This window comes from Meleagris gallopavo, chromosome 28 (genome assembly GCF_905368555.1).
Source record: "Meleagris gallopavo chromosome 28, MGAL_WU_HG_1.1, whole genome shotgun sequence".
NCBI classification, from domain to species: Eukaryota; Metazoa; Chordata; class Aves; order Galliformes; family Phasianidae; genus Meleagris; species Meleagris gallopavo.
In genome coordinates, this window is record NC_139431.1 from 2,106,053 (window position 1) to 2,133,384 (window position 27,332).

The following is a 27,332-nucleotide window of genomic DNA, read 5'->3' on the forward strand; positions in this document are numbered from 1 at the left end:
TGCTGGCATCATGAAAACAGACTAAAAATAGCTGGTTTCTATGGCTACTGAGGCTGGGAGACTCCTGAGGAACAAGTCTGGGTAGGTCCCTTCGTGATGAAATCCAGGCAGTGGGATAAAAGGGAAGGACAATAAAAAGAGGTTGAATGCTTTGATCCTCCATCGACACCGCAGAGCTCTCCATGTGAGTGCAGTAACTGCAGCGATCAGTGCAGGTTTATTAGGGGGGGAACCAAGGAATTGTATAGGATCCGACATGAAACACCACACAGATGCACTCAGGAATGGGGTTTACTCCCTTCTCTTTTCCCCCTCTCTCATAAAATCTGCACCAGGAGGTGCCATGTGGGCACTGCTTGGGTTTGCTGGAAGGGGCTGAGCTATGGTCCATCCATCCCCAAAGCCTGAGTGCAACGGGGAGCCTCCTTCTGCACCCACCCCCGCTTGGATGTTTTCCCTGGTGTAATAGGATTAAAGGAGGATTATTGCTGGTGGGAAGAAATGCATTTTTCAGGAGTGCTGCGTTCCTCTTCTTAAGGAGCAACGGTAAAAAAAAACAAAAACAAAAAAAACCTGGAAAGCCACAGCATAGATGTCATGCAGTGTGCACAGTGCCAGCGTGCAATGGAAAGCATGATTTGCATCTTGCACTTTGCACCCTTTGCACGAGGATGACTGGGAGCTGCTCAGCACCCAGCAGCCAACTCATGGGTGGTTCAGCAGCCTCAGCTTCAGGCACCCTGAGGGTGGAAAAGTCTTGGAAAAGTGTTTGGGTATCACTGGAGGGACACCCCCAGTGTGCACTGCCTCCAACGTGGGTAGGATGTAGCTGTTGTGGTGCAGTCACTTTTGGAGGGGAGAGGCAAAAGCAGTGTGGATGAGCCAAAGGCGGTGTGTGTGTGTCTGTCGCTCAGGAGAGCAAGAGGAAATCCTGAACAAGAAGCAAAATCCCAGCTTATAAAAACGCCTGGGGTTGTGCAAATGTGGGGGAGAGAGAAAGAGAGGCAGGGAGAGCGTTTCTCTTCTGAAGAGAGCTGTCAGCTCCCAGCCCTCGCAGTCTCAGAAGCATCCCAGCCTTGTTAAAATGCTGCCACTGGGAAAAAATAATAATAATAATTTAAAAAAAGGAGAAAAAAAAAAGCCCCACAACTTTGCTTTGACCGCTGCAGGATTGTCAGGTGGCAGCAGGAGGAGCGCAGCATCCTGGCAGGTTGGCTACAGAGAGCGGCAGGCTGAGCCTGGTGGGAAACAATACGCAGCTGAAAGGACCTTCACCATAAATCTGGAGGTCAAGGCATGATGATGGGGGAATCAAAAAGCACCACGAGCCGTTTATGAGCACAATAGAGGTCAATCCAGGAGCAAACCATTTTGCTCGGAGCCACGGTGGAAAACATATTGTTGCTCTGAGAGCTCCATCCATGCAGGGAGGTGGAAAGTTCACTTCGAAAATAACTGTAACTCGGGCTCCTGAGCATTCAGGCTGCACCTGGTTAATTTATTGTGTTTTCACACGCACACGTAATGGGTGTGGGTGAGCATCTGCCTGTCTTGCTTCTACATCCCACATCCATTCACTGGAGATGGGAGTACTAGAGATACAGGGACAGCCCAAGCAGGCACAGAGCTGCCAGTGTGCAACCGTGGTGTGCTCCTGAGCAAGCACAGAGCTGCTGCACACAGCCAGTGTGCAACATGGTGGTGTGCTCCATGCAGGTGTGCACGGCACGAGCAGTGCGTGCAGTGTGTGTGCACAGAGCGTGCAGTGTGTGCTGGGCGTGCACCGTGTGCAGTGTGTGCAGCATGCACGTGCCATGGATAGCGTGCAGAGTGTGTGCAGTGTGCGTGCACTGTGTACAGCGAGTGCATAGCGTGAGTGCAGTGCTTCCAGCAGAGTTCTCAGCTCATCTCTTAGCACCCAGGAGCACTCAGAGCACCCCCTCCATGCACAGACTCCTTTGCAGGGATGCTCTCTGTGTATCCAGCTTGACACAGAGCCTCGGAGCAGCTGTTAGCTGCACATCCTTTGCTGCCAAACTGTGATGGATCTGCAGTCAAAGAGGTTTAGCAGCGAGGGTTTTGAGGTCATGAACCTCTCCCTCAACCCAGAGCAATATGTTAGCCTCTGTAAAAAACCCGACTGAGCAAAGCTGCCCATCATCTCCCCGAATCTCACCCTGCTGCCAAAACAGCCCTGAGAGGGGTCATCATCCCACATCTTCACTGGGGGGAACAAATTGTGTGCCCCCAGGAGTGGGGCACCAACAGCTGAACCCAAACGTGGGTGCATCAGCATTAACCTTGGTGTCTTCAGCTTCCCTGGGACCCTCTGTGTGCACTGCAAAGTAAAAGGCTGCTGCAGCCTCAGAGCTCCCAGAGGACACATTACAGCCTGCATTAACCACAGCATTTCCCACTGATCTGTGCTTGCCAGGCTGAAATCTGCTGAGCTCCACGGTGATGAAGGCAGGGACACCTGGCCAACACCCAGAGCCCAGCAGGGAAACCCCCAGCAGGGCATCACCCAGTTGGCATCACCTGAGCTCAGAGAGGGGAGAAGCAAAGTGCCCCCAGAGTGCCCCCAATCCTGGGGTTGGTGTTCAGGGACCAGGCATTGCTGCCATCCTACATCCATCCACTGCTTCCCAACCGCAGTCCAGCCCACTGGCACGCAGTGGAGAGGATTTAGAGCTCCTCAGCTGCACCTTCTGTTCTTGGCACTTCTGGCTGCTTTTTGTCCTAAATCCTTCAGATGAGAAAATAAAGTACTGGCCGTGTTGGTTCTGGGTGTTGGCTGAGCCAACAGATCTCTGAAGGAGAGCTGTCACTGGTGGCTACAGCTCTGTTTGTCATGTGCAAATGTGCTCTGAGAGCACTGGGAAAGTCGAGCTGCTTAACAAGGTGGGGGGGGAATTGCTCTCCAAGTGTGCTCAGCCCCCTCCATGGGAGCTCCCAGGGGGTGTCAGGCTGCTGCAGTTCATGCCCCCTGCTCCAGAGACTTGTCCCCCAAGTATTTACCTTCCCCACGAGCTGTCCCTCCTGCTTTTCTCAATTCTTGGCATGGCAGCACCAAGGCTCCAGTGCCTGAAATGAGATCTTGAATTTTGGGTATAAATGGGGTCAAGGATGCAGGCTGCAGCCTGCCCCAGCATCGTGACACCGAGACCCCAGCAATGTTCCCAGATCTGTGGGGACCAGGGGTTGGCTGCGGGGGAACATCTTTAGGACACCCCCTGAAAGGCACAGAATGTGGGGAGCTCCTGTATGGCTTTAACCGTAGGATGCACAGAGAGGGTGGAGGGGAAATGGGGACCCAGGGGACCTCAGGAACAGCCACACAGTGCCAGGTGAAGGCAGTGGGAGCAGGAGCAGCCCTAGGGGTGAGCATCTCCTGCCTGGTGCCCGTGAGCATCGCTTTCAGCCCCCCGTGATTGGGTTCTTCATATAGAGAAGGGAAACAGCAGGTGGAAGAATTTAAGGATTTCTGCTCTGGAGGACAAGGTTGTGCCAGAAATGTCCCTGCAGAGAGCCCCCAGTGACACGAGCTGGGGGCAGTTGGCCTTTGTGCCAACCATGAACCAGCTCCTGTTGGACAGCATTGCTCAGTGGCACAGGAACGAATGCCACCACCACTGTTGTCTCCTGCACGAGCCTGGTGGTGTTCTTGGTGTCCCCAACAGGCTCTGCTGTGCTGCAGCCACAGAGCCAGGCATGGCTGAGAGGTGGAGATTGGCTTCTTGCAGTCCCAGACATTTGCTCGAGAAAAACTTAATAAATAATAATTAAAAAAATATATATTAAAAATACAGCTTGCTTATGTGTTCAGCCAATTCTGCAGCAGTGAGAGCACTTACCACCCTGGGGCAGCCCACCCCCCAGCACTATTAATCCATGCAGGACATGGTCTGGCTCTGGATTTTGGAAACCCCTTTAGGGTTTGTCTGCAGAGCAGTGCTGGGGTGAGGGCAGGGCGGTGGGGAATCCTCCTCCGACTGCAGCTGTTGGGGTGCAGAGGGCTCAGTGCATGTGGCAGGATGGCTGCAGCACTCCAGTAATGTCTGCCACGCCAGCTGGTGCCTCCCAGTTTGGGCACTCCCATGTTTCAGCTCCTTCCTGGCCAGGCAGATGTCTGCAGAGAGAAAATGAGCAGAGCTGCAGGCTGAGTGCATTAGGGCAGATGGAGCTCTCAGCCCCATGCTGAGCCCCCCAACACTCCCTGCCCCGTCCCACCTCTGCAGCCCAGGGATCCTTATAGAGGTGACAGGAGAGGGGACAGCCAATGTCCCCCAGCAGCTCCGATGTCCCACTCCTGTCCCAGCTGCTCACACCGCCGTCTCCTGCTCTGCACTGGGTTCCTCCTTCTTCCTCTTCATCTTGCAGAAGCCATGCAGCCCGCAGAAGCAAGCAAAAGTGAATTGTGGCATCACCTGGAGCATCCAAGGGGACCTGGATGGGGACAGGAAGAGGAAGAGAAATCAGGGCAGCTCTGACAGCATGAGCAGACAGGTCTCTAAAATCCCCAAAGCGGAAAACCTCTCACTGGCACATCTCTCTGCCCCACACCCAGTGAAAAATGATGGGATGAAAGCCAACCTCAGCCCCCATACAGAACTGGGGGCAATCGGGACAGAAGTGGGGACGGCTTGCAGTGCCTGGTGCTGGTTTGTAGCCCCCCGTAGAGAAGGAGCCCGGGACCCCCCTGGCAGCACAGCACCACAGGCACAGCACAATGGGACACAGCTGAGAGCGTTGTCCCCTCACTCAGTGTCCATTTGCAGCAAAGAAAATGATGCCCCAAAGCACAGCCCTAATGATGGGCCAACAGCTGCAAAACGTGATGATGCAAATGAAAGGCTGTTTGGCTTTAAAAAAAAAAATAAAACAACACAAACTAGCAGAAATGCTATCTGCAGCAAAACCTTTCTCTTCTCCCTGTTTTCATCTGTAGCACTCGCACAGTTTGCAGGTGATCAGCCCTATGCCTGCCCACCCCACATCACCCTCCAGCCCCACACAGCTTCAGTTCATCCCGTCTGTGAAATGGGCACAAAGTTATCAAAGAGCCACGTGGGAATCTCAGTGTGTGAAATACTTTTGCATCCAGACCCACAGCTCCAACAAGGAGCAAATTCTACTTCTTTCACTGCCCCCTCCCCAGCTGTTGCCAACCATCTGGGTACCTGCCGAGCAGCCCCATGAAATACTGCTACCTCTGGAGCTCACAAATAACGACAGCAGGCTCTTTAATGAGTCTCTCTCTGGCTCTGAATGCCTCTCAGCGTAGCGGTGGGTCCCTGCGCCTCTCTTTGTGCTGCTGCTTTTTGTTAGGAGCCCAAGAATGGGGATCTGGGAGGGAAGGGCTGGAGCTGAGGGCCATGGGGATGGTGGAACCTCTGGGTTAGGGCACTCAGTCCGGATCCCTGTGCACGATCAGATCCTTGCATGGCTCATGCCACACTCCCCACCATGACGACGCCACGTCCAACAGTCTGTTATACATCAGGTGAATGGGGCTGTGCAGGATGTGCTGAGCACTGCTTGGTCCCCTCGTGCCCATTCTCACTGCTCCATGTCACTGCATCCCAGTGGCACCCATGTCCCTGTGCCACCCACATCCCTGTGCCACTCATGTCCATGTGCCACCCATGTTTCTGTGCCACCCATGTCCCTGTGCCACCCACATCCCTGTGCCACTCACGTCCATGTGCCACCCATGTCCCTGTGCCACCCACATCCCTGTGCCACCCATGTCCATGTGCCACCTATATCCCTGTGCCACCCATTTCCCTCTGCCACCCATATTCCAGTGCCATCCATACCCCAGTGCCACCCACATCCCCGTGCCACCCATACCACTGTACCACCCACATCTCTCTGCCACCCACATTCCTGTGCCACCCACATCCCCGTGCCACCCATATTCCTGTGCCACCCACGTCCCCACACTGCAAACACAAAGCATCTGGGGGGTCAGGCTGCCAGGACCCCCACACCCAGAAGGGACCCATTGACAGATCCGGAGGAGTTTGTAACGCTGAGGCTTTTCAGGCTGACCCTCTGCCTCCCATTCAGGCAGCAGACAATGATGAATGAGCCCCAGAGAATAGAGGCAGCCCAGCTGAGGCTGGCGCTCCTGTTCTTCTTGAAAAGGTGGAAAAAGGATCCTGAAGGAGCAAGGAATAATTAAAAAAATAAATGAACCAGCTTGGGCAGCGATGACAGAAACCCTGCTTGATTTGCAAGGGCCGGGCATGCTTCACAGCCCCACGCTGCCCTTTCTATTCAAGGGAGAAGATCCTTTGGATAAAACTCCGCTGCAGCAGAGAAAATGCGAGGAGCATTAAAAATGTAAAGCTCGAGAATTCTCTTTAGTCAACTGCATAACCCCAGGCCGTGTTTGTCACTGTCACGGTGATGAATTGGGAGCTGTCTGGAATCAGCATGCTCACTTTAATAATGTCACTTTCCTCGAGCCCTAAAAAATGTCTTTGCGAAGCAGCTGGACAGAGCTTGTCCCTTAGCAATGCAATTACCAGGCTGGGCTTTGCTTTGCATCCATGCAATGCTCACAGTGCACCGAAATCTCTGCTCCTCCTCCTCCTCCCCATGCAGGGGTTTGTGATGAGGGTGCACAGCGTGCACAAAGGGAGACAGAGCATCAGCATCTCACTCCAGTGCTGCTTTCCTACCCCACCCCAGCTTTGCTTTGCTTTGCTGCTTTTATTTCTGGGAGAAATGAAATCGAATGAACTTTCAGTTGGAAAGAAAACGACGTTAAGTTTTGCATTTTAAACTCTGGGTTTCAAAGCCACCAGCGTGTCGGGATTTTTGTCTTGTTTTGTTTTGTTTTCCTGGGAAATGGGATCATTTGCAATGGTAATGGGACTTTTTTACTTTATTTAGTTTTGGGGTATTTTTTTTTGCTGTTGTTGTTGTTTCGGAGGAACTGAACGGAATTAAATCGTTTGTAATGAAGAGTAGAGAAGCTCCCAGCAATTTGATTCTGGTTTGCCTTTCACTGCAGCTGGGCAGTGCACCTCTGCAGCTGGAAGAGCTGGGTGGGATGGATGCTATAGGGAACACAGGGACTTCGGAGAGCCTTGTGGGTCACAACCCCAGAGCTGCTCTGAGCATCACAGCACCATCCAGTGCCCCCTAAGCACAGCACCCCATGGTTCCCACGCAGCACCCATCACGTGAAACCCTTCCCCATCTCCTTGCGGCCACAGCATCCACCCAAATTGGTCGTTATTTCCAAGCCATCATTTCCTAGCATTGCTTTCACCCCCCTTTTCACAAAGCACGGGCATCACGCTGCTCACAGCCCAGCCTAAGACAAAGCCAACTTCAAAGCAGCCTCTCTAATGAGCGGCAGCGCATTGGAAACCCGAGACCGGGGGATGAAACCGGCCAGAAAAGAAGCGCTGTCCCTTTAAGGAGAGATAATGAACGGCCAGGCTGTTGCTTGGCATGTTTGCAGAGAAGTGCTAATTAAAACATCGCTTCTGTAAAGTATGCTGATCCCATTGATTCTTCCCCCCACACAGTTAATTTGCTGCTAGGAAGGCAAAGTCGCAAGGGCCCTCATTATAAAAATTTCACTGGCTGCAGCTAATGGTTGTAATTAATAGGTGCAATAAATTCCAAATGGGCAGCCGGGGTGTTCATTAGCTGCGGGCTGACTCAGCACCGGTGGCCTCACAGTTACTAAATAATCCATTTCCAGCAGCCGGGAGGGGGAAGGTGCCCCATGACACATTCAGAATTCCCCACCTAGAATCACACAGAACGGCCAGGGTTGGAAGGGAGCTCAAGGATCACGAAGCTCCAACCCCCTGCCACATGCAGGGCCACCAACCTGCACATTTCATAGCAGCCCAGGCTGCCCAGGGCCCCATCCAACCTGGCCTTGAACACCTCCAGGGATGGACGGGGATCCACAGCCTCTCTGGGCAGCTGTTCCAGCACCTCCCCACTCTCACAGCAAAGAACTTCCCCCTGACATCCAACCTCAATCTCCCCTCCCTCAACTTAAAACCATTTCCCCTTGTCCTGCAGTTATCAACCCTTTCAAAGAGTTGGAAAAACAATTCCCAGCAAGGCGAGGATCCCCTTCTTTTTGTCTCCTTTGGGAAATGCCCATGAAACCCCCCCTCCCCAGTGTCTCTACCAGCAAAGCAGGGTAGGGTTTCCCAAAAGTGCAACGATGCTACCTGCAGACAGGCACAGTGCAGCACCTCACAGAGCCATGCATGCCCATGCAAAAAGCAGCAGTTGCTGATGTGCTGCAGCTCTGCTGCCAGAGCTATGGGTTGTGGCACGCTCAGAGGTGTGCTAGCAGTGCACACCCAGGCTCCTCAACCACCTGCTCCATGCTGAGCATCATCCTCTATGGGATGTCCACGAGCTTGGGTGCATCACAGCTCTGATTACAAAACAACGGCTTTTGGGTTTGTTATCATCTGGCTGTAATTAAAGCATTCATTGTCGGCACTCCTTCTTTTGGTTATCTCTCAGGATTGGTATCCACAGGGCTGGGTAACCCACAGAGAAGCTGCTGCTGTTTGTGCTGCTCTCCCAGCACAGCGTTACACTGAGACCTGGGCGTGAGCCAGGTGGCCCTGCCATGCGTGGAGCCAAACTTAGGGCTGGTGACAGCAGGAGGGACAGCCAGGGTGACACTGCAGCTCCGGGCACAGCAGCGCAGCACACAGCTGCAGTCATTCCTCCCCGCAGGGCAGCACAGAACAAGCCCCAGCCTTGCCCAGGGAGGACGGCGGATGCCTCACTCTAAGCAGTGGTTATTATCTGTAATTAGCAACGTGTCCTGCTCTGCACGCTCTCTCCTGGGAGCTCAGGAAGGCTCCAGCAGTTTTCTCTGCTGCTGAAGGACAACTGCCCAGGAGCACCCTGCAGCTGCTCCTCTTCTCCGGAGCGCGGATGGAATTTTGCTCAGCACCTTTTGAAAAATAGGTGCATTCCCACATTGTCTGAGACGCTTTGAAAACGCCAACCTGCCCTCCTGTTTTATTTAACACCATGAATGTTTTATAAGCACAGCAGCAGAGGGGCTTTGCTTTGCTGCTCGGTGCTCTCTGGAGTCGATCTGCACAGCGAAGGGAGGCTCTGAGCTGGGACTGCCATAGACCCAAATGGCAGAACTGAACTCCAAAATTTGGGTGAGCAATACCAGCAGTCCTGACCCTGTGGGACTGCTGCAGCCAGCCGGGACGAGGTGGTCACTGGGGACACAGAGGCCACACTGTGGTTGAGCTGAGAGCTCACCTGATGCTGGCAGCATCTCCTCTGCACGATGGACCCCCGCCAGGGCTCCCTGCCAAGGCTTTTTGCACAGTGCAGTCTGCAGAGAAACACTTGTCCTGAGCACGTCCCCCCCCCCCCACCTCCTGCATGCCCCGCTCAGATGTCCCTCTGAGGATCAAACAGATGGAAAAAGCAGAAGCCAAACTTTGCTGCTTAAGCCTTTGTGTGCTGGATCTGCACAAACAAGGGCAAGGAAGATGGAGATTTAGCATGCAGTCACCACAGCCCCGGCTGCTGAGCATCCGATGCCCTGAGAAGCACCGCCCCAACCCCCCCATTGCTGCAGCCCCCCAGGACACAGCACTCCCTCTGTTTCTCCTGCCTGCCTGCCTTGCTAAAAAAATAAAAAATAAAATCAATAGCATAAAAGGGAGTGAGAGCAAGTCTCAGGGGCAGCATTGCACAGACACACTGCTGATAAACTTGCACTGAGCTGCTTTGCACAGCAGCCACCAAAACATCCACAGGAGCTGCTGCTGCTCCGGGGTGGGGACTCAGGTTCTCCTGTGCTTCTCAATGCTGGGGAGTGATTGAAGCTCAGAAATGGGTCTACACCCAACACCACATCCCCAGTGGTGGATTTGCAGGCTGTTTCCACGGAGCAAAGCCCCCAACACGGGGACCACAGCACCTGGAAAGGATGCGTTGGATGGAGCGGACTTTCCTTGCTACTTCCCAGCCCAACACGTAGAGTTGCAATGAAAAGGATGTTCCCAAGCTGATGTTTCACTGCTCTTTGCCATTCCCTCTGTTGTGGTAGCAGCACCCCCAGCTCCCAGCCTGGGCACACACACCAAAGCTGTGCACATCCAACCCGGGGTGCAGCCCTCCTTGGTGTGAATGGCGACCATTGTGACGGGTGAATTTTCTGAATGAGCAAATCCTCATTAAAAAATAATTAAAACAGCCCGGCGAGGTTGGCTTAATTCCTTTCATTTTGACTGATGGTGTTTAGTTTTGATGATTTATGTGGCACAGCCGTGCCAGCTCTCATGCTTCCATTGTCGGAGCTCATGGGATTTCATGATTCCCTTCCTTCCACACCTCCTTGAGTCATGGGATTACAGCGAATCTCAGCTTTCATTTTTTTCAATGACTATTATTTTTAAGGATGCATTCCAAGCTGGTGAACTCAACTTGAAAGCCTGACACCTAATGACTCAAAGCTCAGGAAGCGGAGGTGGGGAGGGGGGGGCGAAAAGAACACAACCAAACAAAGAACTGAAAATCCCTCTCTTCCTGCACGGAGAGCTGGTGGTGACCCTCAGCTATTGCTTGGTGGCATCGCCCTCCTCTCTCACACTCAGTGCTGCCCCATCCACATGTGATCTGTGCAGATTTTAATTAAAAGTGCAGATTTGCCCAACTTCTGCCTTTCTCACATGCTTAGCTTGGCACCCTCAGGGCTGCAGGGATGGGTGCAGCGTGGCACAACCCATTCAGTTCCAGGCTGCACAGCCTCCCCAGCGGGGTCGTGGTGCACCAGACTGATGGGACAGAGGTGTCAGAGCTTTTCTCAGCCACCTGCAAACCCTATCAGACAATAGCAGAGAAAAGTCTCCTGCCTTCACCTGGCTGCCGTGCCCATCGGCCCTTGGAAATTCCCCCAGCTCTCCGCCTGCCACTTTTGTTCCACAGGGTCTGCAGGTGGGGATGCTTTGAACCGCGTGAGAAAAGCTGAGTGCAAAGAAAAGCTGCTCCCTCCGCCGTGCACTGAATGGGGACGGAGGCGCCTGAAAGGCCGTGCCCCCCACCATCCCCATCCCCTTTGTCTGCCCCTCTGCTCGCCACCCCCTGCCCCATCCGTCTTGCTAAGGCCCCGCAAGGCTTCAATGCCCCCTTTCACTCGGTATTTGTTACCAAATAAATATGGGTGATTAAAAAGGGATCAGGAGTCCATGTGGTTTGCGGAGGTGCCTGGAAGGTGGAGTCCCTCCCCTGAGTAGCCCATGGCTTTTCGCCCTACATGAGTTAGGAAAAGCAATCACATAGGAATAAAAAGCCATAGACCACAGCAGAGGGCTTACCGAGGATAAGCCAGCAGTCTTTGGGGAAAGAAAAGGAAAAAGAGGGGTAAAAAGAAAAACAACAACTAATAATTACTTAAGGCTCTGTCTAAGCTCTCATCTCCCCACAGTCAGTTGGAACACAACCTGTCGCCCAAGTGCTGAGCTGCACAAAGATGGGACTTCCCCCCTTCCCCCCCCCCAGCCAGCCCCTGTGGCAGCTCTCAGCACTGCTGCAATGCTCTGCCCCATGGGCTGGGAAAGGAGAGCCAACCCCATCCCCCAGCAGTGCCTTCTCTGCTCCTTACACAGCAACAAGCAGCGATTATGGAAACAGCCACCTATCACAGCAGAGGCGATGCTGAGAAAATGCCATAGCCTCAATCAAGGGCAATATATCCAAGGAGCAGAAAATGAGAAGGTTTATTTTCACTTTGCCAGTGCTCTGGCCGCAGCCCTACCTTATCTCCTTTGCTAAACACTGGGTGTTCCCCCTCACACCGTTCTGAGCTGCTCTTCAGATGCCAATACACCCTGCAAACCTCGAGTCGCACCGGATGGTTGGCGATGGAGCAGCGCAGCCGCACACCTGTGGGCCAGGTGCTCCTTTGCAGAGAGGAGCAGCAGCCTGCAGACGCATCCCTTCTGCAGACAGGAGCTCGGGGTGCAGCTGCAACCTGTCCTGGGGCTGTTTGGGAAACCTGACCCCGAGGCCCTTGCAGCAGAATGGGGAACAGGAGCCGGCTCACCTGGCAGCACGGCGGGCGGATGCGTGGTGTGGAAGGAATGAACAGAGGTGTCTTTGTCGGGGAGACAAAGGGCTACAGAGAGCCCTGGCTGCAGAGTCACCTCCTGCAGTGCCTTCCCCTGCTGCCTTCAGGAGCCTCATCCCTCCCTGCACGTACCCAGAGGCAGCTCAGGACAAGGTGCTGCAACAGGCAGCTTCTCCAAGACTCCGTGCCTTCATTTATTCTTTAGGGAAAGCCTCTGTGCTGCTCCACACCCAAGGGAGCTCTTCTACCATCACCTCCAACCTTCGCAGATCATACCTGCAGAATGCACAGGCTCTGCCTTTATTCTCTCCCCCTGCCCAGACTTGGGCTTGGTCATCGTGACTGCTAATTGCTGGCAGCTGATAAGGTCAGCTCTGCTGTGGAACCCAGGAAATTCCCCTGCCAAAATCCGAGGGGAATTCAGCGTTTCTAAAACAACACAACCAGCAGATTTGGAATTGGGAAGGGTTCTGCACCCAGACAGGTTCTGAACACTGCAGTTTGGATAGCAGTGACCTGAAAACCAAGCTTATGAAGCACAGTGGTAGCTCTGAAGCAGCACTTCTCAAGACTTCACTTCCTTATATACTCCCATATACCACTCCCAAGAAGGAAAGGCAGCTGCATGCACACCTCATGACATGGACACACTCAATTTGCAGCCCCTTGTCCCATGGGCAGAAGGGTCCTGAGCCCCACATGGTGCCCACGTGGGAAGCACCCATGGGTGCTGGGTGCCCTATACCCACCTCTGTTCCCTCACCCAGCACTGAGCTGCTCCCAGGGGCGCACTGAGGATGCAGCCCACGCTTCCCAGATCCTCATGCACTGCAGGGTGGGGGGATGACTGTCAAGCCAGACTTAACATCTGTTTGAGATACAGCCCTACGGCTCTGCTGTGGCACTCAGCTCCGGGTGTTTGCAGCTCCACCTTTCTCTGCCCACCATTGGAGCACTGAGAGCGCACGCCCCTATGAGTGCCACCAGCCCCACACAACCCCACAGGACCCCTCAGGATGACCCAGCACCTGTCCACACCTCCCTGGGACTGACCTCACCTTTGGCAGCGCAGCATCCTCTCTGAGGGAACAGCACCACACCGACGGGGCACGGGGATGGGGATGGCATCGCCTGCACCCCCCAGCAGCACTCAGGCACCACAGGGATGCTCCAGGACCAGGGAAGCATTCCCAGCACTCTGAGCTCTGGGGGCTCACGCCTGTCCCCAGTGTCCCATCCTCACATCCCCGCCGAGCCTTGCTGCACGGGTGCATACTTGGAATGGTTGTGCACCGAGGGGCCGCGAGGGGGGGAGGGGGGTGTGGGGGGTCAGGTATTTCTCCATCCCCAGCTCCACAGAGCCGGTAACAAAGGCGCTATTGAACGGCAGCCTCTCTGGTCTGTGAAGCAGAAACCTCTTGTATCTACTTCAGTGCCTTTGATCTAACTCCCCCAGTGGGATAGATATTACTCATGTCCTGCTGCTCGGGTACTGCTGCCAGAGCGGGATGGGGGGGACCTGCCTCCCCTTCTCCTCACCCTGGGGGCATCCCAGCTCTTTCTCTATAAACCCCCTCTGCCCCACAGATTCCCCTTCCTGGCTGCGTGGGGCACAAGGCATGGCACGGAGGTGGTGGGAGTAGTGCTCTGCACCTCGCATTCCTCTCCTGTAATTAAAGCCGGTGAGCTGGGTGGAGGGGGGAATTTCCCAGAGGGTTTTACTGGCGTCTGGACAAGGGTCAGACAATGAGAACATTTGACAAGGTGCCCAAATCCTCTGTATCTTGGATACGCTCAAAGCCTCCCCTGTGTTGTTTGTCCCAGGCGCTGCAGGATGGAGGTGGGGCCCTCGGAGCAGGTTGGGGGCTCTCAGCCTTCATCCCATCAGGGCTGCCCTAAAAACACCTGCAAAGAGCTGTGAGCATTGCTGGATTGCACTGCATGTCCCCCCAGGGTCCCCCAGGAAACCCCCAGAAAAGCATCAAACACCTCAGACACTCACCTTGTGGTGTTTTAAAAAACACTTTGCTGCTATCAGCAAGAGACCTGCAAGCTCCCCATGGAGCTGGGGGCACTCTGGGCTTAGCCTGGTTCTGCCGGTCCTGGGGGACACGGGGATGCTGCAGCAAGCTGCCTGTGTATCATCCCAGAAGCACTGGAGTGCTTTTGGAAATCCTATTCCCAGCTGGTCTGCAGAAATCCTTGTGCCTGGCAGATCCCATCAGCACACAAAGAGCTGCATGTGGGCATCACCTCTGGGGCTGTCAGTGCCCACATTGTAGTGCCCAAAGGGAGGGAACCCAAAATTCTAGCACAAGTTGCAGGGAGAGCTGAGATGGGCACAGAGCTGGGGCTGCCCCATCCTGCTGCAATAGCACAGAGCAAGCAATGAAACAGTGGGGTGGGTGGACGGATGGATGGATAGATGGACAAATGGATGGATGGATGGATGGATGGATGGACCAATGCTCAAGAACACAGAGGGGCCAAGCCAAGTTCACCTATAGGAGCCCACAGCATCCCAACAAGGAGCAATCAGCTTTTCTTTTGGGGATCACCTAAAGCCCCCAGCCCCCCTCCCCAGCCCCACGCTGCCTGCAGGGTGTGTAGGACCAAACTGCTGCGTAGCTTTTAAACTTTAAGTATTATAACTTGGGGAGCATTTGAAGTCAGAGTTGGGCAGAGATCCATTTTCAAGCTGTCTTGACAACAGGCTCCAGCACAGCAAGATTAGATCTACTAATCACATTTATAAGGCGCCCAGGATCATGAATTGGGTATTTGGAGAATATCTGTCATTGTAACAATGTCATTTTCCAGCCTTCAGCGTGCATTGCTGTGTCCTCCAAGTCATCACTACTGGACTTTTTGTTTTTTATAGAAACATCTACGTGGGGAAGAGGAGGCTCAAATGTATTCCTGGTATTGCTGCTGAGGTGCATGCTGTCTGCCACTCATTTGTCCCACGGATGGGGTGATATTGGGGTTATTTATGGATTTTAATCAGCTTTCTCATCACCTGAGTTTATATGAATTCCTCAGCAAGCAGACACAAACCTGCTGCCCTCAAAAGCAGGCTGGTGTCTGCAGCAATGGGAAACACCTGAGAGAGACATGTTCAACAAATCCATGCTTGCAGCAGCGGTGCAGCAATCACAGCATTGCATTCCATGCACAGCAGCTGCTGTTCACCTGCAAGCACTGCAGCTCTGCATTACTCCTTGCTCTGAGTGCTCTGGCAGCCACAGAAAACCCAAATCCTCACCTTGCAGGTACACATGAGATCACACACTCCTCCCAAAACACACAACGCAGCAGAAAACTGTTCTGCTTTCTTTTAAGGAGAGGAGATCTCTTCATTTTCTAGCTACTTTTGCAACTTGCTCCATGCCTGAGGGTTGCTCTGCCTGCTTCTGCAACCTCTCCCTGATGCCCTGGCAGCCCCATGGGGTGGGTTATCCTCTGCCAGTGGGTCCAGGGCCCCATATGCCCTTAACTCAGGGAACTTTGCAGCAAAACCTCCCATCAGCACAGCCTGGCCAGCAGCAGGATCCCAGAGGACCGCCTGCTCCAGGGATGACTCTGGGGAGCAGCAATGTTTGCACAGAAACATTCAGCTCTGAGCCAGGAGGAATAGCTTGCAAATCCAGACAATTTGTACCAATGGGCTTCAGGTGCAAAACCAATTCTGAGAAGTCGCCAGCTTGCTCTCCTACTTTTCCATTTGGAACAGTGTCACTTTCAGCTCTCCTTTGCTTTCAGAAATAAATAAATACATACATACATACATACATAAAAATAAAAATAGAAATAAATAATAATAATCAGGTGATTGAAGCATAACGAATGGGTGAAACAAAATGCTCACCAACCCCAGAGGATTTTGCTTCTCAGAATATCTGCAATTTGACTTGACCCCTCCATGCTCTGCAAACCAACCATAAATGCGTCTCAGAATAAGCCCTGCCCCTGAAGTGAAGCCCTTACAGCCCTGGGAGCCCAAAGCCACCACGCTGTGTCCTGGATCCCATTACAAACCCTGCTGTCCCCCAACCCCTCAGCTCAGCCCCATGCATACAGTGTGGCTGTTTGCTCCAGCTTTATCTCCGAGTGGAGGGATGAGAAAGGCAGAGAGGGAAGGGACGAGATAATGACCCAGATCTGCTCCTACAAATTGCCACAGAACCCATTAGGAGAGGGCAAACGCAGCTTGGGAATCCAGGTAAGTCATCACTAACAAGATCCTCCTGGGCCTTTTAGCACATTCCTGGTCACAGCCAGTTCAGTTCCCGCGGCCCCAGCTGTAATTAAGTCTGGGCTGTGAGGCAGGAGACGCTGCAGCATCCACGGGGGGGTTCGTCTGGGGTTGCAGGAGCACACAGGGCTGATGAAGTGTTCTTTCTCAGGCAGGGGATGAGAGCATGCAGCAGCCTGTGGCGATGCCCTGAGCTCTGAGTCAGCTCCTGGGCAGGACACAGCCAGCAGCACCCATCGGGGCCCTGCACTGCAGCCAGGCAACCCCAGCCCCTCTTTCTGGCCCTGGAGGATTGCAGTGACACAAGTGAGAGAAGCCAGAGCCTGCCCTCAGAGTGCTGCTCCACCAGCTGCAGCTGGGGATGTGGCTGAGAACATGATGGGCTGCCCATGCATGGGAATGCGAGGTGGAAAGGTGACCTCATGCAGCCCTTTGTGCACTATTCCACCAATATCTGTGCCCAGTTTGGTGGCCATGGTCTCACTCTGGGTCCTCAGAGTCCCCACTCAGGGGTGGCACTCAGGGAAGGCGCTCCCCTGGATGGATTCATCCCCACCTCACTTCTCAGCCTGACCATCTTCCCACCACGTGAAAAACGGAGCGGTGTCACATCTGAGGTGATGCAGACAGGAGGGATTTGTGTTTCGTCTGCCGTTGTTTGCCATTCCCAGCGATTTGTCATGCTCTGCTGACAACTCATTGGGGACTCGTGACACAGTGTGCCACCTATTAGCATGAGGACAAATCCTGACAGAGAAAGCATCCCTCCTCCACCTCGGAGACCTTTCCTCCCTTGGTTGCCCTGCTGGACACCAGCTGCTCCCTCCTAGGTGATAAGGGACAGCCAAACCAAGGGGACACAAACCATATGGGCAGACCCAGAGCGTGATGTGGAAGTGCCCTGAGCCCATATCAAACATTTTCTTTCTGCCCAGAGCCACCCCAGTCCTGGTCCCACCCTGCCCAGTGCCAGCATGCTCTGGGCAGACACCAGAAGGTGACATCTCCAGCTCCCCGTGGTCCCCAGCCCTCCCCTCTCATCACCATCGCCTGTGCTTCCAGCAGAGAAAAATGCTTATTCTCCTTAATGTGCTATTGCAGCCCAGACAGGCATTGCACACACACACACACACACTCACACACACACAGGCTCTGCACTACCCATACCAAATCCCTGCCCAAACCATGGGGGACCATTCTATTTCTCCATACCGTTTCACCCCCCCCAGGACTCCACCACTGTCCCTTTGCTTTCAGCAGCCAAGCACGGATGAAATAACAGCAGGGATCAAACGACACCGAAATCAAGGCTATTCCTACCTGGCAGTCATTGATTTCCTTCCCCCTTTGCTGACATCACCGCTCCCTTCAGGTTAATACATGCACCACTTTCCTTATCTCTGCTCAGGATTACCTCATCGCAGCAAACCCAGCGCGCTCACTCCTGCTCTGCCGGATGCCAGCACTGTGTCTGAACTGCAACTTCCCAACCAGAGGAAGGATTTCTCCAACGCTGTTCCATCACAGCCCTGATCTCTCCCTCATACACTGACACACGGCTCTTTTTTCTTACAAATCAGCTCTTTGCTCTCCAGTGCATGCCTCTGCTCCACGCAGACCCGATCGTTCCCTTTGCTTGCTACTTGCACGCACGCTGCAAACTGCAAAAGTGCTGTGCACACACACAAAAAACTTGGCATGCATGCACACCAACATGTGCAGGAGCACTCACACAACTGCATACCTCACTGCTGAAATACAACACTCCAAGGGCTCCTCAGCTCATTAAGCTATATGCTAACGTGCTCCATGCAAACTGTGCCAATATAAGCAAGGTGAATGCACACGGACGCGTGCCATCTTCACAGATATTCATATCCTAATGAATTTTGACCAGCTGCTGATCGTTCTGCCCTAAAACAAAGAGAACTGACATTCTTTTTCTTTTTTTGGCTAATCACACCTCGTCCCTAAGAACAGCACCACTGCAAGCCAATGCCGTCTATTGGCTACAGCGTAAATATTTACATCCCTCTGCACACACAGACAGACACACACACAGACACATTTCCAACACACAGAAGCAGAAGGTGAAGCTCTTTGCAGCGCTGCTGTGCGGCCGCAGGAGGCGGTGCAGGTAATGCACGCACTGCTGCATGCAGGTGTGGGTGCACCGGTGCACTCCTGCCTCTCACCCACACAACCCCACCACGCAACGCTCCGAACAAAGAGAGAAAGAGAAAAACGCTGCCTTACTTTCTTCCTCTTTTGTTTGTTTGGTTTGTTTGTTGTTTTTTTTTTCCTCTCTCTCTTCTCCTCCTCTATTTCAGGACTTTCCGCTGGAGGTGATTACGGAGAGGAACTTAACGCGGTCGGGCGGAGTGGGGGAAAGCGTTTCGTCGGCGGAGCGGAGATGGAACAAAAGCCACGGGAGCGGTGCTGAATAGGTGTCCTCCTAATTGTCGGGAATCGTGTGGCTGTGTGTGGCGCGGGCGGGAGGGGCGGTGGGCAGCGGCCTCCTTCCCTCCCCCCCTTCCTGGGGACGGGGTGAGCTCAGAGCAGAGGGACCCTCCGCTACCCGCACCGCAACGGGCTGCGGAGCCGAGCGCACGGCCGCACCCCGCAAGAGCGTGTGGCCACCGCGGGGACAGCGGGGATGTGGAGATGGGGACAGCAGGGACACAGAGATGGGAACAGAGGGGATGCCGAGATGGGGACGGCAGGGATAAAGTGATGGGGACAATGGGGATACTGCAATGGGGATGGTGGGGATACAGGGATGGGGAAGTGAAGACACAGTGATGGGGATGATGGGGATACAGGGGTGGGGACAGCAGGGATATAGTGATGGGGACAGTGAGGATAAAGGGATGGGGAAGTGAGGATATACAGGGTTGGGGACAATGGGGATACTGCAATGGGGACGGTGGGGATACAGGGATGGGGACAGCAGGGATACAGTGGTGGGGACAGTGGGGATACGGGGATGGGGAAGTGAGGACAGTGATGGGGACGATGGGGATACAAGGATGGGGACAGTATGGATACAGTGATGGGGACAGTGAGGATACTGTTGGGGACAATGGGGATACTGCAATGGGGATGGTGGGGATACAGTGATGGGGACAGAGGGACACAGCGATAGGGATGCAGTGATGGGGACAGTGGGGACACAGTGATGGGGACACAGTAATGGGAACAGCAGGGATATAGTGATGGGGACAGTGGGGACAGAGGGACACAGCGATGGGGATGCAGTGGTGGGGACAGTGGGGATACAGAGATAACGACAGCAGGGATACGGTTGTGGGACAATGGGAATACTGTGATAGGAACAGCGGGAACACATTGATGGGGACAGCAGGGATAAAGTGATGGGGACAATGGGGATTCTGCAGTGGGGACAGTGGGGCACAATGATGGGGACAGTGGGGGTACTGTGATGGGTACAGCAGGGATACAGAGATAAGGACAGCAGGGATGCAGTGATGTGGATGGTGAGGACACAGCGATGGAGAGAGTGAGGATACAGGGATGGGGACAGAGGGACACAGTGGTGGAGATGCAGTGGTGGGGACAGTGGGGACACAGTGATGAGGACACAGTGATGGGGACAGTGGGGATATAGTGATGGGAACCATGGGAACACAGCAATAGGGGCAGCAGGGATACAGAGATAAGGACAGCAGGGATACGGTTATGGGGACAACGGGGATACTGTGATAAGGACAGCGGGGACACAGTGATGGAGACAGCGGGGATACCGTGATGAGGACTGTGGGAACACAGCAACGGGGACAGCAGGGACACAGCACTGGGGCCGCCCGGTGCCCTCTCCCCGTTCCTCCCCCTGCTTTGTCTCCATCCCAGTCTCCCAGCCAGGCAGACACAAAGAGCCTCTGACCTGGGAGGAGAAATACGTCTTGCCGAGAAAATCCGCCCCAGCGCCCTGAGGTGAGCTTTTGGCAGCAGGGAATTAAAAATAGCTGCTGTGGCTCCAAGTCGGAGACAGCACTCCTTCCCTAATGAGTATAATTAGCACAGAGCGGATGGAAGCGCGGTTCCCCGGCTGCTCCCCGTATTGCTCAGTGTCTCCAAGTGCCACTCACTGACATCTCCTCCATGCACACTGGGGAAGTGGTGTTTTCCCACATCCAGGAGCTGTGCCTGGATCAGCTCCTTGGCTGCCCCGAGCTCTTTCTCCGTCTCCATGTCAAAATAAAGATGTTCCAATGGAACAAATCCTCAAAAGCACAACCTGAGGCTTCTGTGTTCTGCAAGAGCAAAGAGAAGTCAGATCCGGGACCTTTTCTCCTGCTCACTGCTATCCGTTCCCTCAAGCACTCATAAATCCTGGTTGTACCAATGGTGTACAGGAGGGGGGTCAGGCAGGCTGCAGGCTCACAGTGCCCCACAGATCCTCCTCCTATGTCTGTGTCCAACCATCAACAAGCAGAGCATTACCTCACCATCCCCTGCTGCTGGGCTGCCCTCCCATGAGGACAGGCATGGGGACAAGGCCACCTCTCCGCTCTCTGCCCCATTGGTGACCCCAGAGATCTCAATTCTTCTTAAGCACTGATTTTGGCTGCGGGTGAGCACAGCACTGAGGACACAGCACAGTCCACCCAGAGCATCCCACCCTGAGCGTGGTGCAGACGAAATCCCTTTGAGAGCAATGCACTGGGGATGCGTTGGGCAGCTCATTAGCTGATGGGGTTAACAAGCTGCTCGGTGGGTTCCCTGCAGCCAGGGCTGGGCACAGGGTGAGCTGCAGGTGCATCAGGTCAGGAGCGGCTGCACCTCTCGCAGCATCTGCTCAGCTCTGACACGGTGCTCACTTGGGCTTTTTTTTTTAATTGTCTTGATGTCCCTCATTTGCATAATCCCCACAATGCAGCGCAGCAGGACTTTTGCTCTGAGCTAATAAATAGATGACAAAAATAAATGTGTCATGTAAGATTTGCTTCCATTTCTTTCCCCCTTTGTGAGCGAGCTATCACCAAGAAATGATGCTGGCGGAGCTGATCTCCCAGGAGCTGTCAGGCTGGGCTGCCATGAGCAGCAAAGCTTGCTTTGCCCATGGAACACAACTTGGCCAGATGTTCGAGTGAGTTGTGCGAGCTGAGAGCAGCAGGAGGAGGAGATGTCTGCACTCCTCAGTCCCTCTGCATTGCTCCCTATAGAGATGGTCCTGCAAAATCAGCCCCAGGGCTGCGGGCAAAGGGCATTCAGAAATCCATTGCTGTGATTGCGGTGTGTCCATGGCCAGGCAGGTGTTGGCAGTGCTCTATTTTCAGAGTGATTTTCTTCAAAATCACCACGCACAGGCTCTCGGTGCTCGCAGTGGAGATGGCACCATTTAGGAAATGAGCTCCCTGAGCCAAGAAAAAGAGTGATCACTCAGCTGTGAGCATCCAAGGGGACTCCTGAGGCTGGAACAGCACCATGTGTTTCCTACAGGATGATTCTTCCTGCAAGACTGTATTTCTCACTTCGAGGAACTTGGCTGGATGGCACCCAGTGAACCAAAGGGAACAAACTCAAAGTCCTAAAGGAGAGCTGAAATCCACCCTCGGGGCCCTGCATGGCTGCATGTTCTTGGGGCTGGGATGGCAGCAATGCAGGGTCAGGGATGAACTGCCTAACCCATCTCCATGCAATGCAGGATGCGGATGTGAGCACAGAGAGCAGCAGGATGCATTGGGTTCCACAAGGTTTAGGAGCTGGTTACTTTGCACCAGGTGCTGGCAGCTCTGGAGTTCATCTCTTGGGCCATTTTTTCTCCTCCCCACAGCCCTGTGAGTCAGGAGGATTCTCAGTTCTCATATAAAAGCATTTCCAACTGCGTTGTTTGTGCTGGAAAATGTGAATCCTAATGGGTAGGAGCTAGAAGAGAAATAAAGACCTGATAATATACGAGCTTCCTTTTTTTTTTTCTTTTCTTTTAGAGCCCTGGCCCGCTTTAAATCACTTTTATGGCTGTACACAACTGCCTTCTGGCACGCGGATGCTCAAGTCTGGTGTTGCTGAAAAGATGGATTCACAACTGCTGGTCAGTGGAGGAAGAAGCACTGCGTGTGCTTCCCAAACAACCCAGTGAAAGAGCTTCAGCTGCATCGATTGGTATTTCACACGTCCTGGGATGGGGCACGGGGACCCCTAGCAGAGAGGCTCCACGTCCTGTTGGTGAGGTCTGCTCCCAGTGCCAGGTGGGTTGGTGGGCGCTGGGCAGCACAAGGCAGAGCCAGGAAGGTGTCAGGAGGAACAAAACGTGGAGAGAGGTGGAAATCAGATGAGTGATGGGTGCGAGGCGCAGAGGAGCACAGAGCATCCCTCCAGGATGTGGTGGATAATTTCCCCCTTCCCCAAAGCACTGCGGTGAGGGGATGGGATCATCCATCTTCATTACATCCCCAGAAGAGGCTCTGTCAGGTTATGGTGTAAAGGCAATCGATAGCCCCATGGGCTCCCTGCGTGCTGGGCTGTGCTGCACACGTGTGCTGTCCCTGCTCCTTGCTCTCCATGGCACGGGGGACACCAGGTATTGCCACACACTGTCGGCGCCCACACTTTTTTCAGTGAGTTCATGCTTTTTCAGCTCAGAACACCCGGGTGTTTTATTTTCCCCTTCTCGCTGTAGCCTGGCACCTTGTTGACTCTTTTCCATCAGCTCCCAGCAAAGCTCCTGCAAGAAAACCTCCCAGAAGAGCTTCTCTCCAGGGAGCAAAAACCCCTACTGACACATCGACCTGCCCACGTGCAATCACATGAGCCCACTTATACTGCACCTAATTCAATCCAGTGCCCGCAGCACCTTCTGCAAAGATATCTAAGAGAAGCTACGCACGGGACACACTCCTTGTCCCCTCTGCCTTCATGCATAGGGCAGGAAGGTAACCAATGGAAGAAATAAAGGGGAAGGTCCAAACAACAGGTGATGCTGAGCCCCAGCAGCACTTGGACTTGCACCCATTTGTCCCACTGAGTGCCCACCCTTGGGACCATTCCCTGGGCAGGTGCCTGTGAGCATCCTGCTTTGCAGCAGGGAGATTCACTGTTTGCAGCTTTCAAAGCCCCGTGCCCAAGCCCCTGCTGCAAGGCAGAAGTCTCACCCAAGATGAGCCCCATCCATCTTCCTCTCAGCTCGGCCGCACGGCTAAAAACAAGCCAATAAAGTAGCAATCACCTTGGAGCAGCAGCAGCTCTATTAAAGCACAGCAGGCTGCAGCACCTGCGCCCCAACTCCACGGTGTAAACCAAAGCCACAAAGCCTCCTCCTCCTCATTGTGCCCCATGTCATGGTGTGAGGAGCCAGCCCTGTGGCCCCACTACCCAGCCAGGCTTGGGTGCACCCCACTCTGCTCCTCCAGGGATGCTGCCTTTCCACGTATAGCACACAACCAGTTCCCAGCCTGCAAAAAGGGCAGTGCTCACCTTGCACCTCTGCTCTGTACCACCAGCTTTCAGATCCCAGTATCCATTGGGACCCCCATCCACCAGCTGGGGCTGCTCCTGTGCCTCCTCGAAAAGCAGAAGGGGATCACACGGATGCAATGTGCTGGATGTTTGCATCAGTTCCCATTGCAAACACTCGTTTGTCATGTAGATCTCCTGGCATTTTTTTAAAGGGTAGATTAATTTAGGGGAGTTCTCAGATCCAATTTCCTCTGGCAATGGCTCTATTAGGCTGTGCACAGCAGAGATACAGGCTCCCGTCCTCCTGCTGCTACTGATGGAATTTGATTCCACACTGCCAAATCTGCAGGGCTGCAAACACATTCTCACTCTTGATTAATGTGAGTAATTTCTGCTTGAAAGAAGGTTGAAATGAGCAGCCAAGGGGAAGCGAGCGGTGAGGGTTCCCCCCCACATCCCTCCTCCTCCCCCATCCCTCGCTGCTGTTTGCATTTTCCCAGCTCTGGCATAGAGCTGAGGGATAAACAAAAATGCTGGCCCCGTTTCAAGAGCAGCAGAAGGTGTGGGAGCAGGGGGCACCTCGCTGGGTACCAGGCTTTGCTGCGCTCCTGCAATGCAATGCAATGCAAGGGGAGAGGTCTGGGCTGAGAGTAGGAGCAGCACGGGGTAGGCTGCACGTGGAGGTGCCTGCACGGCTCTCCAGATGGGGAGCTGCTGTATTACTGCATGCCAAGGTGGGGTGTGACCCTGCTCAGCACCCACAGCCCCACCTGCCCCACACGGAGCTGCTGTGCCATAGTGGCAGCTGGAATGGGAGCTGCTCCCCAGCGACTCCCTGGCTCCTCCGTCCCCTCCCTTGGGAGCGGCGGTGGCTGTGCATCTCCTTTTCCATTTATTTTTATAAGGAAAGAGGGAAGGAGAGAGAGAGAGACACATCCTAATCTGGCAAAATGTCAGCGAGTGATTCAGAGAAGAGGCGAGCAGCAGAGAGAGACAGCCCACACAGGAGAATTGTTTCTGATTTCCAAATGTCAGCATGTCCTTTAATTAAATGCTGATTAACAGGGGACGTGATCCCTTGCTGCTGGTAACACCGCTCTCCGCGGGGCTCCAGGGCGATGCCACCGACTGTCTGCACCCATGGGATCAGCTGGAGGAAAAAGGTCTGGGGTTTGCACTGCTCCAGATGCACTGAAAGGTGCTGGTCCTGCTGCTGTTCATCTCGGTGACACGGGGGGGGGGGGGAGGGGAACCCTGTTGTGCCCTGACCCCGTTGCCCCATCTGCCTTCTGAGCAGGGCTGTGATCGCACTTGAGGTTTTTTATCTCTGGATGAAAGTTGCATCAGATCTGCCATAGGGAAACTGCATGCAGACCCCGATGTGAATGCTCTTACTGCTGTCAGAGCAGCTCTTTTCTTCCTCAGCTTCTGTCTGTTTTCCGTACACTTCTGCAAAGCTGCAAAAATGCCGTGGCATTTCGGATTGCCAGAAACACCACTGTACTTCAGATCCCCCAAAACACCACTGCGTTTGGGATCCTCTAAAAACACCTTATGCATCTAACAGCATCCCAAAGCCCTGTCACCTTCAGTGCTGCTCTTTGTCCTCTGGGCCTGGAAGTCAGCAGAGGTTATCCCTGAAGTTAGGAGAGCTGTGTCTGCCCTGGGCGATGGCAAACCCTCCCTGACCCTAAAAGTGGAGAGCAGATGTACAGTCCTAACTGCATCTCCTCTGCCTGACCCCATCCCCTTGCACTGGGGTGGATTCTCCCCTGTGGTGCAAGGAGGTGGCACATGGATGCAGCAGCTCTGTGACATTTGGGATGGTTTGGGCTGATCGAGCTGTGGGTTCTATAGGGCTGACTGAGGTTTGTAGGGCTGCTATAGTGCTGCAGGATGCTGTAGGGCCGCTGTAGGTTTATGGAGACCATAGGGGCACGCTCTGCTCTGCACCCCAAGCATCTGCTGATCACAAGTTGCACACTGAGGCTCTCAGCCTGCTCACAGACATTCACCCTGCACAGCCCCACGTTACACCACGTGCACGGAGCACCTCATGCAAGCAAAGCCCACGAGGTGACGACGCTGCAATCACATGCCAGACGGGTCTAAAGCTAAAGAAACAGCCTGTACTTAAAATCACACTTTCCAGTACAGCAGAGGAAAAGCTTTCACGCTTATCTCCCCATCTCTAACCGTGCACGGCTCTGAGCGTTGCCCCCTTCTCTTCTCCCTGCTATCACCTCGCAGAACAGCGCAGCCGATGCTTGGCTTTGGGTCCCGGTGCCCGCGCATCTCTCAGCAACAAGTGCGTCCCGCAGCGCTGCCGCCTATTCCCAAGCGCCACCTGACGGCACCGACCTCGGCACTGAGATATCAGACATCTACACAGACACAAAGCAGCCCCAAACCGGCACCGGGGCCGTGGGGGTGGGAAATAGCAGAGGGGTTGAGCGCATCCTGCTTGCAGCACCTTGCCCTGCGCTGGGGCAGAACACAGCTGTGATTGTGCTGAAAAATCAAGAGCACCAAAGTTCCTCCAAGCTGCCCAGAAATCATGCAGGTGCTGCTTGGGGCACCCCTATGACTCTCCCTCTCTTTAATTTTGCTTGAGAAAGCAGCTCTGTGTGTCTAACTGGGGGGCAAGAAGCCCCACGCACTTCCCACCCAGCAGTGGGGAAGAAATCACTACTTTCTTCCACCCTCCAGCAAAGGGTTGTGCCTCTCTGGGGCCATACAGTTGTCAAAACCCCCTCCACACCCAAATGGGAGGGCATCCCCCAGCACAACCCGAGGTCAGCACATAGTACAGCTCACTTAACCCACATGGGTGCAGTGGCGAGGAGAGGGTCAGTTCTCCTCCCTTCCCACCCCCAAAGCCTGGCACCCCATTATAGGGTCAGATGAAGGCATCGCCAGATCAGGGTGTGCTTTGAGAGCAGATCCCCAGGGGAGGGGAATAGAACTCAGCCCTCGGAAATGGAATAGAACTCATCAATAGGAAACAGAGAATAGAACTTCCCTTCCTGCCCATCCCTCCCTGCCCCCCTGGGAGCATCGGGGACCCCTCACTGCACCCCGAGCGCGAAGCAGGGCAGCACCCGGTTCCCCGAGGACGGATCTTACCGGGGAGATCCCAGCTCGGCTCCCTCCAGCAGCCAAAATCGCAATGCCCCACGAGTGCCACCGGGACACCGACACACAGACAGCGACACGACGGCACCCAGCGGGAGGGAGAGCGGCGGGGACTGTATGGGAGGGGTGGGAAGGGGATGAATCATTTCGATGGAGCCAGATTTCCATATTCCCCCTGCTGGAAAATTCAAGTCTGCTCCGAGTTTGAATCCCAAATGTGATTGCTTTCGGATCCCCGCCTCGGAAGGACGTACCTCTCAGCAGCCGGTCCTGCCGGGATCATCGCTGTCCGTGCTTCCCATGCTGTCCACCTGCCAGCAGGCGCTGCCTTCTGTTCCCGCTGAGCATCACATTTGCTTTGAACACGGAGATAGTTAAAAGCTGCAACTTAAGGACTCGATGCGGGGTGGGGGGGCTGCG

General features: G+C 54.2%; 1 protein-coding gene across 4 annotated transcripts; it reads right to left on the minus strand.

Annotated features, from left to right (window-relative positions):
• Positions 1–3,768: 3,768 nt before the first annotated feature.
• On the minus strand, positions 3,769–27,332 carry BLACAT1 (BLACAT1 overlapping LEMD1 locus). Of its 4 annotated transcripts, none has more exons than XM_085210423.1 (3): positions 27,167–27,332; positions 4,231–4,446; positions 3,769–4,129 (listed from the first exon to the last, which is right to left on the minus strand). In XM_085210423.1, the coding sequence occupies exons 1-2, from the start codon at positions 27,193–27,195 to the stop codon at positions 4,323–4,325; spliced, it is 153 nt and encodes a 50-aa protein (XP_085066549.1). In that variant the 5' UTR covers positions 27,196–27,332; the 3' UTR covers positions 3,769–4,129; positions 4,231–4,322. The 4 variants fall into 4 exon arrangements, with proteins under 4 accessions (XP_085066549.1, XP_085066547.1, XP_085066546.1 ...); XM_085210421.1 differs by lacking the exon at positions 27,167–27,332 and adding an exon at positions 26,904–27,058; XM_085210420.1 differs by lacking the exon at positions 27,167–27,332 and adding an exon at positions 13,157–13,394.